Consider the following 17355-nt stretch of genomic DNA (forward strand, 5'->3'; position numbering starts at 1 on the left):
ATTTCTAGTTTTTAATGTGGGCAAGTGAGCAGCAACCATGTATAACCTTGGAGTCTTGGCACCCTGTTTTGGATTAAGATCAGATTTAAAAGTTCATACCTGGAATCAGAAGTTTATGCTGCCGTCTCATTTGCTTTTCATCAGATACCAGCAGCTGCTAACTGACATCCACCAGTGTTACCTTGATCAGCGGGAACTCCTTTTGGGCCCCAGTATTACTTGTACTGTAACAGAGTTGACCAGCCAGAATAACAGAGACCACTGTGCCTTGGTAAGTTTCTGCTTGTTGCGGTTTAATGTTAAACCTTCTCTTAAGCTGTTCTGACACCCTAGAAACTACATGTGGGTAAATAAGTTTTGGTCCCACCATCAATAAACTTACAGAATCTTTCAGTTGATGACAAATCTCACTTAGTAATTAGCATTCATTTGGGCAAAATATTCTAATTTTGATCTATTTTTGAACATGTGATGATTTACAAATAAGTATTGTTTTTTGAAAGATGAAGTTTCAGAGTTGGTGGATTTATGTAGACAGTTTAATCTTAGCTTTTGCTGTAGGAGTGCTTTTTTATTTAGTGTGATTTTAATTCAGACTGTAGGAAAGTACATAAAGATTCTTTTTTTAAATACCCTCCTTTGAACTAGAAGAGTACTTTTCATTGTCACAAGTTTAGAAAACGTAAGAAAATAAAAGTCATCCATATCCCCATTATGCTGAAAACTGTTTTCTGTTATTTAGGAAGTGGTTTTATGAATATATACGCATAGTCTCTTTGTAAATAAAACATTTGCTTTATTTCATCAGTGCTGGCTGGAGTCGTCGTGTGCCTTTAATCACAGGTGCTGTGTGTTTGTTCCCCACAGATTCGCAGTGGCTGTGCCTTTATGGTCCACGTGTGCCAGGATGAACACCAGCTTTACAATGAATTTTTCACAAAACCAACATCAAAATTAGAGTATGTGGTACATGGACTCTGATTCTTGTTTTTAAGATTTAATTTGCTAATGGCTTATATTATATTATAGTAGTACTCTAAAATTAACTAAAGCGTGTTTTAATTTTCGTGGGTATATGAACAGACTATTGTTGGATGAGACAGTGGCTATTTACTTTGAAATAAATATGCAGCTTAAAGGCCAATATGCTTTCATATTTTTATAATTATGGAAACAGTGAGTTACAAGAGTAAGATGCCTATATAGGCAGCTATTTTGGTATATGGAGCCGTTTATCTCCACTAAGTATAATAATTCTTTTCAGTTAAAAAAATTCTGTGATTCTGACTCATGAGAGATACTTAAAAATGCAGATACTATTTAAAATCCTTTTTCTTATTTTTCTCAAAGTGTCTTTCAAACCACTCTTAGTCACTTCTGGGTTCTTCATGTTGGCGATTTTGACTCATGAGAATCCCAAGATTATGACTCTTATAATGGGGAAGAAACAAAGACATCTTATGGTTTTGGTGAAAGTCTATATATAGAAGAGTACGGTTGACAATGTAAAGAGTATAAACAGACTCACTTTTTTCTTTTCAAATGTTTAAAATTGTCAAAATACTTGGTGCATGTCCAGAATACTTTGAGTTTTGTTTATCTAAATCTGTGTGTAGTCAAGAGTTTTGAACCAGTCTTTCCTGGGAAAAATGTCACCATTTGATTCATAGTGGTGTAGGTTATTTTATAGTGTAGGAAAATTAAAAATAATTATTTTATAGTGTAGGTTATTTATGGTGTAGGAAAATTAAGCCTACTGAAATATTTTATTGTTTTTGAAAGGATAGACACAAGATTATTGCTAACGTAAGTAAAAATTATAATAAATTGACTTTCAGCTGGGGCCAGCTAATTTGTTAACTGTGAGGATTGCTTATTCTGAGCTTTTTTATTGATTCTAGCAAAAACAGTTCAGAGAATTACTTTCAGCCTTTCAGTTCTCATTATTTAATGTTCCTGCATATTATAGTCCAGTAGGTTTTCATTATTTTTATTGACTGGAAGTAATTAAGGGTGACTTTTAAACTATTAGAAAATACTAAAAGGATTACTACTGGTAACCATGTTTCATTCTTTCATTTTAGCGAACTTTTGGAGAAACTGTGTGTGTCGTTGTATGATGTCTTCAGGCCATTGATCATTCATGTTATTCACTTAGAAACTCTATCGGAACTTTGTGGGATACTTAAAAATGAGGTGCTTGAAGATCATGTACAGAATAATGGTAAATGATAAGTAGAAATGATCATTTCAAAGATTATTAAAAAAAAATATTTATTTGGTTGCCCTGGGTCTTCATTGTGGCGTGTGGGATCTAGTTCCCTGACCAGGGATCAAGCTCAGGCCGCCTGCATTGGGAGCACAGAGTCTTAGCCACTGGACCACCAGGAAAATGTCCCAAAAGGTGTTTTTAAATTTTATCTGTGACTCAATGAATTTGAAAAAGATTAGCCACTCCCCCCCATATAAATTTAATATATGTAAAACTTGGGTTGATGCCTTGTCTCTTTTTGAACCAAGATGCACTTTATCCTGTGACTAAAATAATAATGGGGAAAGAATTTTAAAGTCTTTGTAAAATTAGTAATAAAATAATTGCAGTTACTGTTCTTTCTGGCATCTGAAATCCAGAGAGAAGCAATCATTAGTTTTGTTTGGGCATTTCTAGTACACTGTTGGGGCTTGCCAGGTGGCTTAGTGGTAAAGGATCCTCCTGCAATGCAGCAGACCCTGCATCGGGAAGATCCCTGGAGAAGGAAATGGCAACCCACTCCAGTATTCCTGCCTGGAAAATTGCATGGACAGAGGAACCTGGCAGGCTATAGTCCACTCTGGGGTCACAAAAATTCGGACACAACTGAGCACACACGCCTGACTAGGGATTGAACCTGGACCCTTGGTAGTTGAGAGTGCGGAGTCCTAACCACTGAGCCTCTGAGAAATTCCCTCATTTTATTTTTTTACTCATTTTTCCTTGTAAGAATGTTAGCAAGTCATTTAGTATCTGTGGAACTCAATTTATATGTAAAATAGGGATTAACTTAGTTAACAAGTTGCTTTAGTCATCTCTCAGGATTGGGATGAAGCTATATGAGGTACCTTTTAAAAACCACAGAGCACTTTAAAACCAAGATTTTATTATTCATATTAATAATAGAAGTTATTTCAGAGAGTCTCAGGAAGAAGATATAAGGGCAAATTTATTTTCCAACCTTAAATCTGAAATTGGAAGACAGTTATTTCAAAATAGAATATAACCAGTCCCTGAAGCAAGACTGGTTTATCTTATTGTAGACAATTTTGTCATGTTTTTGCTTGTTTAAAGAAAGTATTTTCTAAATCTAAAGGAATGGGTGATTGCACTTTTGTTTTTAAACCAGCTGAACAGCTGGGGGCATTTGCAGCTGGCGTGAAGCAGATGCTGGAAGACGTACAGGAGCGGCTTGTCTACCGGACCCACATCTACATTCAGACGGACATCACGGGCTACAAACCAGCTCCTGGAGATCTGGCCTATCCTGATAAGTTAGTCATGATGGAGGTGGGTCTTCTTGTTGACTCTCACCCACCCCCACACGTTTGGATATTTTATACCAGTGAAGATAGGATATTTCTTTTTAATTCTCATTCAGGATGCAAAATCAAGGGAAACTTGCCATGAAATCTTAGGAAATAACATTTTTAAAAAACTGAACAGAAATGATTTGTTAGAGGGTTCTTTTTTTGTCCTTCCTTTAAGTTGTATTTTACAAACATTCTGTTCAGTTATCTCTTCTTTTTCATTATGCATCTGTTTTTAAGTTGAATTTGTGCTTTCTTTTTTTTTGTAAGTGGCATCAGATCTGTTGCTCAGTCGTGTCCGACTCTTTTGTGACTCCATGGACTGCAGCACACCAGGCTTCACTGTCTTGTCACCAACTCCCGGAGCTTGCCCAAACTCATGTCCATCGAGTTGGTGATGCCATCCAACCATCTCATCCTCTGTCGTCCCTTTCTCCTCCTGCCTTCAATCTTTCCCAGCATCAGGGGCTTTTCCAATGAGTCAGTTCTTCCCATCAGGTGGCTAAAGCTTCAGCTTTAGCATCAGTCCTGCCAATGAATATTCAGAACTAATTTCCTTTAGGATGGACTGGTTGGATCTCCTTGCAGTCCAAGGGACTCGCAAAAGTCTTCTCCAACACCATAGTTCAAAAACATCTTCTTTGGTGCTCAGCTTTCTTTGTAGTCCAACTCTCACATCCATACATGACTACTGGAAAATCCATAACTTTGACTAGACAGACCTTTGTTGGTAAAGTAATGTCTCTGCTTTTTAATATGCTGTCTAGGTTTGTCATAGCTTTTCTTTTAATTTCGTGGCTGCAGTCACCTCTGCAGTGATTTTGGAGCCCCACAAAATAGTCTGTCACTGTTTCCATTGTTTCCCCATCTATTTACCATGAAGTGATGGGACTGGATGCTGTGAACTTGGTTGTCTGAATGTTGAGTTTTAAGCCAACTTTTTACTCTCCTCTTTCACTTTCATCAAGAGGCTCTTTAATTCTTCTTTGCTTTCTGCCATAAGGGTGGTGTCATCTGCATATCTGAGGTTATTGATATTTCTCCCAGCAATCTTGATTCCAGCTTGTGCTTCATCCAGGCCAGCATTTCGCATGATGTACACTGCATATAAGTTAAATAAGCAGGGTGACAGTATACAGCTTTGATGTATTCCTTTTCCTATTTGGAACCAGCCTGTTGTTCCATGTCTGATTCTAACTGTTGCTTCTCGGCCTGCATACAGATCTCTCAGGAGGCAGGTCAGGTGTTCTGGTATTCCCTGCTCTTTAAGAAGTGTCCCCATTTGGCTCCTAGGCCCAGCCCGGCTGGTCAGGTCCCTGAACTCTTCACCAGTTTCGGGCAGCTCCTGCTCCACAGGGTCTGCGCACTGCTCCCAGGTGTCCTGCAGCAGTTTTGTACCAAACTTCCTGGCTTCTCAGCCTGGCCCTCCTGTGACAATGAGACTCTCTGCCGCTGCCAGCCAGGCCTGTTTCCAGACCCTCCTCGGGTCAGACCTCTGTGTTGACTGTGGCCTTGAAGGTGATTCCAGGTTAGCTACCCCTCTAGATGCAGCGACGGAAGCTTCTGACCCTCCTAGAGGAGGAGGCGCCCATGTTCAGAGTAACGCACAATCAAGCAAAGTAGGTAAAAGAAGGAAGGCAAGGAAGCAAGCTTGCTGGCCGAGACTCCCTCAGCCTGACCGTGCTTCTCACCTTGTGCCTTGAGGTCTGGCTGTTGTTTGTAAGTGACATAGAAGAGGATTAGTAACATATGATCCACCAGAGTGGATGGTCACGTAACCATGTGTGATGGTCTCTTATTAAAAACCCTGGAGGTTGTTTCCTCAAAACTACACAGTACTGGTCTCCAGTTTATGGTCTGAAGACTTAGGTACATCTCACTAATCTTTCAGTTACAAATATATTTGCATTTCCTTTGAGTGCTGGACAGAGTTTAAATAATGCCTAGGGTATTAGTGCTAAAACATAATTAGAACCTGGAGCTTCTTATTTTTATTGATTTATTTTTTTGAATGACAGAGTCAAATATACTGCAGCAGGTTACAGCAGTGGAGACAGGACATGGGAAGGGGCGGGCTAGGGGAGTTGTTGGTGTCACCAACTGTCCCAGGAAGTTAGTGACAGCACCCCCTGGGCCTTGGCCTGTGCTGAGTTCTCGGCACCCTGGAAAGTCAGCCAGTCAGCGCACCTTGGACCTGCTGGTCACCCCCTCATGGGCCAGGCCCACAGTAAAGCTGGAGGCACAACCCAGAGCTCTAGGCAGCATGTTCCTCCTGCCCATGGGGTCACCTGCACAGGTCAGAGCACGGAGGAGGGGACTGCGGAGATGACCTCTGCTGGGGCGCGTATCCTCAGGACGGCGTCTGGTGAAGGAGGAGCCTGTGCCTTCTTGGTGGGGACCTTTGGCAGTGCCAGATTCTTGGGCAGACTGGTGTTAATGGATCTGCTTCTAAGCCTGATGCAGGGACAGTGCTCGCTTTCTCCTTCCTCCCTTTCTTTCCTTGTCTCCTTGGGAATATCAGTTTTTGTTTTCTAGATAGAGTACCTGTTTTAATAATTCTGTCTGATAGGATGTCAGGTGATTAAGTTTACTGTATACTCCCCCCACCCCGACCCTGGACTTCCCAGGTAGTGCTAATGGTTAAGAACCCTCCTGCCAATGCAGGAGATGTGAGCGATGTATGTTCAATCCCTGGGTCGGGAAGACCTCCTGGAGGAGGGCATAGCAGTCTACTCCAGTATTCTTGCATGGAGAATCCCATGGACAGAGGGGACTGGTGGGCTATAGTCCATAGGGTCACAAAGAACTTGACGTGACTGAAGCGGCTTAGCACACACACAAACCCCCTCCCAGTTTAATTTAGTAGTACATTTGGTATGTTTATTCAATCATCACGTGGCCAGTGTCTTGAGTGTTTCCTTGTATAGACCTCTTGGTTTAAGGTTACTGCTTCCAGTGAATCTACTTGCTTTTTTTCTTTTGGTGAGGGTCAGGGGTATAGAGTGGTCTGGCTGTTACATCCGTGTGTCATTTGGGGATTAGCTATACTTTCTGATTTGTGCATGCAGAATGAAAGGACAGGCCTGATTGATTTGGAGCCTGTCTCCTAAATAGTTATCTGGCCATTTCTTTTTTTTGGCAGTAGCTGAATGTCTTTTAGGCCTTCATTTCTGTGTATTTCCGCCTGTATAACCAATGTAAATTGGTAGGATTTTCACTGCCCCCTTAGTAGTTAGTGATGTGTATATTTGACGATATTTTTTTAAGCAGTGAAGAAGAGCCAGTAGTTTCCAGTCCATAAGATAATTTTTTAAAATCTGTTTAAAAAAAGACCAACCAAAAAAAAAAAAGACCAATCAGTAGCTGTTCTCACATAAAGAGAAAACCATGGTGTGAGTTAGCTGACTACTTGATACAAGCATTTCTGACATCCACAATGTATCCAATCTTAAATCTGAGTATTTTGTTTCTAAATATAAAGTTGAAAATTAAGCTTCTAATCTGAGGCTTGTATATTTGACTTTCTAGCACATACCTTGTAATGGTTCTGAAATTAGTGGTTCAGGAAAGTCTGTGTTTGCCTTTATGAAAATAGAGATACTACCAGTTTAACTTTTCATTTCTATGTGCTGTTTTGGCATGGTTCTCTGAAGTAGTCCATTTATTCATTAATTAGGATATATATCTTTTACTTTATAGAAACACTGTGTTCGTGTTGCTAGACACAGCTAAAAACTACACTTTAATGTTCTGTCTGATTTCTTTATATAGCAAATTGCTCAGAGTTTAAAAGATGAACAGAAGAAGTTACCACCTTCAGAAGCTTCATTTTCAGATGTTCGGTTAGAAGAAGCAGAGCCTCCTAATAGTCTAACAAAATCTGGTATGTTATGCTGTCTTAACTTCCATTATTTAATTCATTCATTTAATAAACTTATATTGAGGACTTGCTGTGTCTCAGGCAGGAAAAACTGTTTATGCCTTTGAAGAGCCCACACTTTAGTGGGGGGAGATTGGCGTGCCACAGGCATTAAGCAAGATGTTCAAGGGTGACAGGATAAAGATATGGACAGGACTCTCTGGGACCATGGAAGGACCGTGGAAGAATTGTGAAGGGGGATGAGCTTTGTGTGCAGAAAGGCAGGTTCAGTGAGAGCTGTGGAATCTGAAAGGTGTCATGTGGATGAGTATGAGAGAGCCAGGTGGAATAAGGTTGTTTAAGACAGAGTAGCATGGAGGCCTGCAGACAGGAGTGGAACACCGTAGGTGCTTGGGGAGGTCACGTGGTTTGGTGTGTTCGGGCACCAGTTATTTGTAGGGAAGGAGCAGCTGAAACAGGCCAGAGTGTGATAGGTGTCAGGGGATAATCTCATGGACTTGGAAATTCTAGCTACTTGTACCATCAGTTTTGCATTTTTTAAATGTGCCTGGACTGGGGTGAAAAATTGACAGAAATATATGGGATAGTTTGAACTAGGGTGTATGTTATGCAAGGAGCAAAATTGTCTAAGAGTCGCCCTGGATAACTTGTGAGTTACCTCGTGGCCCCTGTGTTGGCAGGCGGATTCTTTAACACTGGACCACCAGGGAAGTCCAGGGCGGCGTTCTAACGTGTCACATTTATGATTCACTTAATAGTCCTCTTGGACTGCACTGCTCTAGAGCTATAAAGAGGAAGACTGGTTTAGAGATAGACTGAGGAGTCATTGGTACTTTTTTTTTCTTTTTTTTTCATTGATATTTTGGAATTGTGTAAGATCACCCAGGACAGAGAGTAGCAGAATAGCGGAAGTCTGGGGAGAGAATTGTAACAGGGGCTGACGTTAGGAGCAGATGGAGGGAGTGGACTGGTACCAGGTCGGCAGGGAAAGAACGGCCAGAGAGGTGGGAAGCAACAAGAGAGGGTGTGATAAGTCAGAGGAGGAGGGCTGGCAGAGTGGTTTGAGTGAAGAATTGAGAAATAAGAAATCTGAGGACATTGTGGCCAGAGAGTGGGATACCGAGTTTTAGTAATTAAGAGGTAGAATAGTTCGGAGTAGTAAAATCTGTAGAAATTAATAAGAAAGTAATTCTGAAAGTTAAAACTGTCTGGACTAGGGGTGCAGGAATGGAAGCGAAGGTCTTTGGAGTTGAAAAGGTCAGGGACAACCACGTGAGTCATCCATATGGTTCCTAATGTTATTTAGAATGGAGATGGAATTGGGGTTGGAAAGCAAGGCTCTGAGTCTTGGCAAGGGAAGCAAAAAAAAAGAGTTATCACTTTTCCTGGTCTTCTGGTATGTCAGAAGTATGTAGGAGGTGCCTCTAAAGTGAGGCCTTTAAATGATGTGATGTTCATGTAGTAGGAGTAGTGAAAAAGTGAGAGTCACTCAGTTGTGTCCAGCTCTGTGACCCCACAGGCTGTAGCCCACCAGGCTCCTCTGTCCATGGGATTCCACAGGCAAGAACACTGGAGTGGCCTGCCTTTCCCTTCTCCAGGGGATCTTCCCAACCCAGGGATCGAACCCTGGTTCAATGCAGGTCTCCTGCATTGCGGAGAGATTCTTTACCATCTGAGCCACCAGGGAAGCCCAGTAGGAGTAGATGTCAGGGCACACTGGCAGATTGGTGGAGGGTCTATCCTGTGAAGAGGCTGATTATCAGTATCTTCAAAAAGTGAAGCTCTTAATCTCCATGTGACTCCCTCACACGCAAGTGAGGGCAGTGTGAGGCTCACGGAGGAGGAGACGGCAGGCGCGGGGGACGCCCTGCAGCCGGTTTGCGCTATTCCTCAGAAGAGGCAGCCAGCAGGCCCTGGACTTGCAGTGTAAGGAACTTTTCCCCATCCACCGCTTCAACTATTAACTGTTCTCAGGAAAATGAAAAAAGGAACGAATAAATTGACTTCGGGCTTTAAGCTACTTAAACACATTTATTTCACTAAACTCTAACTTGGGAGTACTTTTTGGGCTCTTTCATTTTGAAGGAGGAATCCTGCAGATAGCCTGATTCTCAGCAAAACTATGGATACTTAATCTCCTAAATATTCCATGATATACTTTATCTAGTTCATATATAAAGTAGATGTCCTAGTTTAAAGTAAGGCAGAGCTTTTTAAAATTTTACAAGTATCACATGCTTTTGAAAAAAAATTAAGCTTACAGAACGATAAAGAGAAAGCACCAACCCTTAACGTTGCCCTCAACCCTTTCCTGCATAAATCCGCTCCACAAGCCTCCAGGTCTCCTTTTGAGCATATGAAGATCTGGCTGTTTTTAAATGTTTTTTATTTTTTTGGCTGCAGGTCATGGCTTGCAGGATCCTTAGTTCCCCAACCAGGGTTCAAACCCAGGCCTCCTGCAGTGGAAGCACAGAGTCCTAAGCACTGGACCTCCAGGGAATTTCCTATAGCTCTTTTTTTAAAAAAATGAATTCTGTTTTGCTTGGCTATACTTTTACTTTATTATTTTAAAAAAATTCAAATACACAGAAACATGGAATGATACGATGAACACCTGTGCCCACCACCTGGATTTAAGACTTATCATTTTATCATATTGTATCTAATAGTTTTGCTAATTGTTTTAAAGTGAATTATTGACATCATTGCAACTTTACCTTTGAGTATTTCAGCATCTCTCCCCCCACCCCCTAAAATGGGACATCTTTCATGTAACCATAAACAATTATTGCACTGAAAAATTTGGTAATGTTTCCTGATGTGTTCTAATACGCAGTCTGCATTTCAGTCTGCCTTTCTTGTCTCAGAGTGTGGTCTTGGCTCCACTTTGATGGCTCATGTGAATTCTGGTCCCTCCACCCAGGTCCCTCCACCCGGGTGATTGTGCTTCTCTTACAGAAGTGTTTCTGTGCAGCCACATTCCTCTCATTCTTCTCTTCACACTTGCTGGCAGCTGCCTTTCCTGACCTGGGGAGGATGGGGTGGAGGGCTGGACACACAGCTCTGGGCACTTGGGCACTGGATAGTCTGAGTGGGCCTGGAAATGATAACAGTTCTGCACGTGGAAGGCTGTAAGGCAAACGAGCTTTGATTAATCTTCTGGTTTAAAGTGCTTTGTTTTCTTGTTACTCCCTTCCCACCCCCACTTGTGTCTACGTGACTACATTTTGATCTGTCTTCTTTTTATTGGGTGCATGGTATTCTGTAATGTGTGCATACTGCTCATGTAGTTCATAAAGATAATTGACTCCAGTGTGGAGAAGTCAGCTTGGGCTGAGTGTGGGAGGCTGGAATGTACAGGTGTGGGTGTTCATGTGTGTTCTTACTCAGTGTGTTAAATCTCCCCTGTCACTGATTTAGATTTCCTTTGGCATTCTCGATTAGAGACGAGTCTAGAGAAAATGTATGCCTCCAGCCTTTGATAGGTAACAGAAACTAACAGTTTATAGTTGCTGTGCATATAAGACAGACCTGTGAAATGTGTTCTTTTCCATTTGGGGTTTTAGGTTCATCTGAATCTCTCAATCCTAGACCGCAGACCACGATTTCTCCAGCAGATCTTCATGGAATGTGGTATCCTACAGTTCGACGAACTCTTGTCTGTCTCTCCAAATTGTACAGATGTATAGATGTATGTGTGTCAGTCAATCCTTACTGTAAATTGTTTGCTCTGTGACTTAAAATACTTTTAATTGGAATTTTATTTTAAGATCTTGATGCAATATATTTTGCTTGGTAGTAGATTCAAATAATAAGATTTTTTGATACAGAGATAACTTTAAGATCAATCTAACTTAGAAATTCTTAACCTGAGTGTTTGGTAGGCCCTCAGAATCCTCATGGGTTTTGGGTGGTCTGTGAACACCTTGAAGTTGTGGGTAAAGTTTTGTCTATATGTTTGTATTTGTCTTTTTGAGAAAAAGACCTACAACTTTTATTGTTTCTCATGGCTGCAGATACATTTAAAACTCTTTATTAGTTCATCTGTCTTTAGTCTATAGATGAAGAAAAAGATACAGGAAGGTTAATATGTCCAATGTCACATACGTATATTTTGTATAATATACATTTAGTACTGAATGCAATTAGTTTTGTACTCAATTTAAATCAACCTCTTTAACAGGTGTTTCTTGTTAACACAGATTACATGTGTTTCTAACCATGGACTAATTATTTGCTGAAATTAGCAGTACCCTTTTAGTTTTTCAGCCCCAGCTTATACTGCACATTTATTTGAGGTGGCATTTATTTTAAGCGTTTCAGTTTAATGATATATCAGTCACTGAATGATCAGTTGTCTACATTTATTTACTGTTAATGTTAAAACCCAACAAAATAGTTTATAAAATCGGTGACTTTAATTCACTTTTCAAAAATTAATTTGATCATTACAATTTAAATAGCATATGAAGAGAGAAGTGATTATATACAGAAAGAAAAGAAAGTGAAGTCACTCAGTTGTGTCCAACTCTTTGCGACCCCATGGGCTGTAACCTACCAGGTTCCTTTGTCCATGGGATTTTTCAGGCAAGGGTACTGTGAGTGGGTTGCCGTTTCCTTCTCCAGGGGATCTTCCCAATCCGGGGATTGAACCCAGGCCTCCCGTATTGCAGGCGGATCCTTTACTGTCTGAGCCAGCAGGGAAGACTGCGACGATCATGTAACTAATTGTCCAGAAGCCACTGTCTTTAAGAGTGGGGTTCAGAAGGGAACGTGTGTATCCCCTCCCACTCTGGAGATCCTCAGGCCTGAGCAGGGTTGCGCAGCTGACTCATGGGTTCACTGGAGAGCTCACTACTTGGTGTCTATGTTAAACTGCATCACTCCTGGAGTTTGTGCTTGGAGATTCTGGGATTGAACCAGAAAGCGCCTTTTACTTGATTCTGGGATATTTAGGGGTGAGGCCAGGTCGCCTGTGCAGAGTTGGATATCTCAGCTGTTTTGCCCAGCTTCTGAGATCTCTCCCAGAGGGAGACTTGAATGTTGGCAGCCCTTCTTCCCCAGGTCCTCCCAGTAGGTGTATTGAATGATAGGTTGGGATTCAGAAACTTCCTACAGTGGAGCCAGGATCCCAAGGGAAGTACGCGTGGCCACATTCCGCATAGAACCCACTGTCATCACAGACCCTGGTGAAGTCTCTTAGGTGTTTAGCAGGTATTTTAGGCAAACAGTAGGTAGGCCCACGAATGACACTGTGCCTGTTTTTGTTTTATGCCCTAGGCCTACCCGTTACATTTTCACCTAGCTTACATTCAAATCTTATCCCTCTCCATCTGACCAGTCAAAGGTAAAGAAAGACAAATGAGCAGGAGGAAGAGAGGGTCTCAGTTGAAGCTGTCTTCCTAAGGCAGGCAGGGTGAGTGACCTAGCAAGTTCAGTTCAGTCGCTCAGTTGTGTCCGACTCTTTGCGACCCCATGGACTACAGCACGCCAGGCCTCCCTGTCCATCACCAACTCCCAGAGTTTACTCAAATTCATGTCTATTGAGTCAGTGATGCCATCCAGCCATCTCATCCTCTGTCGTCCCCTTCTCTTCCCGCCTTCAATCTTTCCCAGCATCAGGGTCTTTTCAAATGAGTCAGTTCTTCACATCAGATGGCCAAAGTATTGGAGTTTCAGTTTCATCGTCAGTTCTTCCAATGAATATTCAGGACTGATCTCCTTTAGGATGGACTGGTTGGATCTCCTTTCAGTCCAAGGGACTCTCAAGAGTCTTCTCCAACACCACAGTTCAAAAGCATCAATTCTTCGGTGCTCAGCTTTCTTTATAGTCCAGCTCTCACATTCATATGTGACTACTGGAAAAACCATAGCTTTGACTTAACAACAAAGATGGAACTTTGTTGGCAAAGTAATGTCTCTGCTTTTCAATATGTTGTCTAGGTTTATCATAACTTTTCTTCCAAGGAGCAAGTGTCTTTTAATTTCATGGCTGCAGTCACCATCTGCAGTGATTTTGGAGCCCAGAAAAATAAAGTCTGTCACCTTTTCCATTGTTTCCCGATCTATTTGCCAAGAAGTGATGGGACCAGATGCCATGATCTTCGTTTTTTGAATGTTGAGTTTTAAGCCAACTTCTTCACTCTCCTCTTTCACTTTCATCAAGAGGCTATTGAGTTCTTCTTCGCTCTCTGCCATAAGGGTGGTGTCATCTGCATATCTGCAGTTATTGATATTTCTCCCAGCAATCTTGATTCCAGCTTGTGCTTCTTCCAGCCCCGCATTTCTCATGATGTACTCTGCATATAAGTTAAATAAACACGGTAACAGTATACAGCCTTGACATACTCCTTTTCCTATTTGGAACCAGTCTGTTGTTCCATGTCCAGTTCTAACTGTTGCTTCTTGACCTGCCTACAGATTTCTCAAGAGGCAGGTCAGGTGGTCTGGTACTCCCATCTCTTTCAGAATTTTCCACAGTTTGTTGTGGTCCACACAGTCAAAGGCTTTGGCGTAGTCGATAAAGCAGGAGTAGATGTTTTCCTGGAATTCTCTTGCTTTTTGGATGATCCCAACGGATGTTTGCAATTTGATCTCTGGTTCCTCTGCCTTTTCTAAAACCAACTTGAACATCTGGAAGTTCACGGTTCTCGTACTATTGAAGCCTGGCTTGGAGAATTTTGAGTATTACTTTGCTAGTGTGTGCAATGAGTGCTATCGTGAGGTAGTTTGAGCATTCTTTGGCATTGCATTTCTTTGGGATTGGAATGAAAACTGACCTTTTTCAGTCTTGTGGCCACTGCTGAGTTTTCCAAATTTGCTGGCGTATTGAGTACAGCACTTTCACAGCATCATCTTTTAAGATTTGAAATAGCTCAACTGGAATTCTATCACCTCAGCTAGGTTTGTTGGTAGAGATGCTTCCTGAGGCCCACTTGACTTTGCATTCCAGGATGTCTGGCTCTAGGTGAGTGATCACACCATCGTGATTATCTGGGTCGTGAAGATTTTTTTTGTACAGTTGTTCTGTGTATTGCCACCTCTTCTTAATATCTTCTGCTTCTGTTAGGTCCATACCATTTCTGTCCTTTATTGAGCCCATCTTTGCATGAAATGTTCCCTTGGTATCTCTAATTTTCTTGAAGGGATCTCCAGTCTTCCCATTCTGTTGTTTTCCTCTATTTCTTTGCATTGATCGCTGAGGAAGGCTTTCTTATCTCTCCTAGCTATTCTTTGGAACTCTGCATTCAAATGGGAATATCTTGACCTAGCAAGAGACAGCTTTAATCTCTTCTCATTGTGCAGTAGCCTCATGAGAAACAGAGGCAAGGGTAGCAGTGCAAAAAGGGAATAAATCATTACGCCCGAGACCGAGCCCAGGATGGTGGCCTAGTAATAAATATTTTCCTCATACACATCCTTATCAGTTCCGTTTCAGGTGAAGTAGAGGCAGAGAGGAAGCAGGGGAACTGACAGGAGTCTGTGCACATACCACACCTCTGGGAAGATACAGCAATGGCAGAATTTAATTAATCATATGTCACCTTTTTTTTGTAACCTGATTTTGTTTTTATGAATTATATTCTTGTACAAGAATTTTATCACTTCCTGTTTAGCATCCTTTGATTTCATGTACAGTGTTCCATAATTTAGATTTACTAGTATTTTGTCAGCTGCCTATCACTGAACATTTAAGTTATTTCCAGATTTTTTTTTTTTTTTTTTTGCTGCTTTAAATAATATTATGAAAAGAGCCATGCGTATGAATCTTAGAATACAGTACTGATATTACTTGGGATACATTTTTAGAAGTGGATTTACTGAGGCTTTGTTTTAAAGTTGGTTTTGTATGTTTAAAAAATAGCCTATATCATGAGATCGTACTGGAGTGAGAGCTCCACAAGGTCAGATCACATCTGCTTTGTGCACCTACCACTGTGCTTCCAGGACCATCACAGAGCCTGGCATGAAATAGGTGCTCAGGAAATATTGTTGAAAGGTAACATGAGAGTTTCAAGAGGTGCAAATTAGGAAATTGTGCTGATCTAGAAAGCTTATGTGGGAATAGGAAAGTTTGGAAGGAGTATTGGTTCAGTTCAGTTGCTCAGTCGTGTCTGACTCTTTGCGATTGGTAGTAATAAATTAATTCATCAGATGAGAGCAAGCGAACTGTACTCACAGCCTACAAATTTCCTTTTTGCTATGTTTGAAGTGCTACAGGGGATGTTTCTCTTTTGTTTCACCAGAGGGCAGTGTTCCAAGGACTATCACAGGAAGCCTTGTCGGCCTGCATTCAGTCCCTGCTTGGAGCATCAGAGTCCATCAGCAAAAACAAGGTTTGATGAAGTGTTAGATGAAATCTGATCATCTATAGTACTATTGTGGAATGCAGCATTTATTTACAGGCACAGAAATTTAAAGCCAGTTTGACAGTAGCATTTATTTTTTTAATGTGATTTAATTTTGAGGCCCTTTGAGAGAAGCTAGTACTTCATTTTAGTGCTAAAGACTACGTTATATAAGAGAGTGCCAGCTTTGCTGAAGTACCAAAGGTGGTACTTAGGTTATAAATTCCGTGGGATAAAGGTTTCTTGTTCTAGCGTTAGTAGCAAGAAGGTACTAGACTGCTCTTCCCTGGAATACCGAAACTGTTTTCGGAAACGTAGCAATCTGTCATCATCCCTACAGTGACAATACAAATAGTTGAATGGCCTCACTTGGAGGAATCAGTCAGTCAGTTTGGAAGATAAGAGTTGTGGCCCATAGGTTACATGACTAGAAGGAGTTGACATGATTTTGTAACTTACAGTTTTTATTCAAGAAGAAGGGATCTGGGGCTGATGGCTGTTGGCATGTGCTTTTCCCACAGCCCCTGAGATTTTTATTTTCCAGAAAGTATGGTTCAGGATGCTGCTCTAACTCTCCACCTAAAATACCTGTTGCTTCCCAACAGGGAGGAAGTTGTGGGACTGTTTCCAGCCAAAATTTCATATCTCATGGGAGTTTTCAGACCTTGTGAATCTTTCTAGACTTCTGGATTTATAAACTTGGTTTCTAACTTCACGGTTTTAGATAAACTAAAATCAGAATCCTCCTCATGGGAGAATGTGGGATCCTAGACAAGGTGGAAAAAGCTCTGCCTTTGTTTGTGACCACTGTATGTTCCCATTTATGGGATTGAGAGTTGAAGGGGAATTCTGACACGGGAACTAGAAGAGAATGGAAGGTTAAGTTATAGACAGGCAGTTTGAAATTTAAAACGAATATTTCCAAGCCTGAGCTTTCATATTCATATTCATATTTTGTGATAGAGGGAATTAGGAAACACGTCTAACACTAGACACATGTTTAAGTAAATTGTGGTATATTCTATACAGTGAAATATACGGATGTTAAGTTCTAGAAAAGGGAATGATAAAATTTAACGTAAATATGTTACGGCAAAAACAAGGCACAGGATACGAATCAGATGATAACTATGTAGTGAGTATATTCATGTAAAAAAGTAGTGATGAAAGGTTTTGGGTGACTGTAGATGATTTTTGTTTCTTCTCACGCTTGTCTTTATTTTCCACATTTTATACAGTGAGCATGTATTTCTTAGATTATCATAGGGAAAAAATTGACCTAATTTAAAAAATTCATGTGCTTATATCCTCTTGTACCACTGTCCCCATTTTAAAGGGAAGAATGTAAGCCCTTTTTTTCATTATTTGGCCTTTCCCCCACACCACCTGTAAGGCCATCCTTGCATAAGGCCATCGTCTGACTGTGTTTCCTTCATATTATAAGGTGCTTAAATATATATGAGGAGACCTTCAATTTAGTAAGAATTAGCTGATTTATTTTCATAACTAAGTGTCCTTTTCATCTTTCAACTTTTGGAAAAGTGGTCAATGCAAATGTCTTAATGT

The 17355-nt window shown here is 40.9% G+C and overlaps 1 protein-coding gene across 1 annotated transcript in view; it reads left to right on the forward strand.

The window, feature by feature from the left end:
* Positions 1-17355, forward strand: part of COG3 (component of oligomeric golgi complex 3) — a 60165-nt gene that overhangs the window by 20721 nt on the left and 22089 nt on the right. Inside the window, exons 10-16 of the mRNA XM_020873920.2 lie at positions 145-271; positions 868-959; positions 2085-2224; positions 3381-3541; positions 7333-7444; positions 11008-11132; positions 15688-15777. Of these exons, the coding sequence (XP_020729579.2) occupies positions 145-271; positions 868-959; positions 2085-2224; positions 3381-3541; positions 7333-7444; positions 11008-11132; positions 15688-15777 (847 nt within the window). The remainder of the gene's footprint in view (positions 1-144; positions 272-867; positions 960-2084; positions 2225-3380; positions 3542-7332; positions 7445-11007; positions 11133-15687; positions 15778-17355) is intronic.

The sequence above is a fragment of the Odocoileus virginianus genome, chromosome 8 (genome assembly GCF_023699985.2).
Source record: "Odocoileus virginianus isolate 20LAN1187 ecotype Illinois chromosome 8, Ovbor_1.2, whole genome shotgun sequence".
In the NCBI taxonomy this organism is placed as follows: Eukaryota; Metazoa; Chordata; class Mammalia; order Artiodactyla; family Cervidae; genus Odocoileus; species Odocoileus virginianus.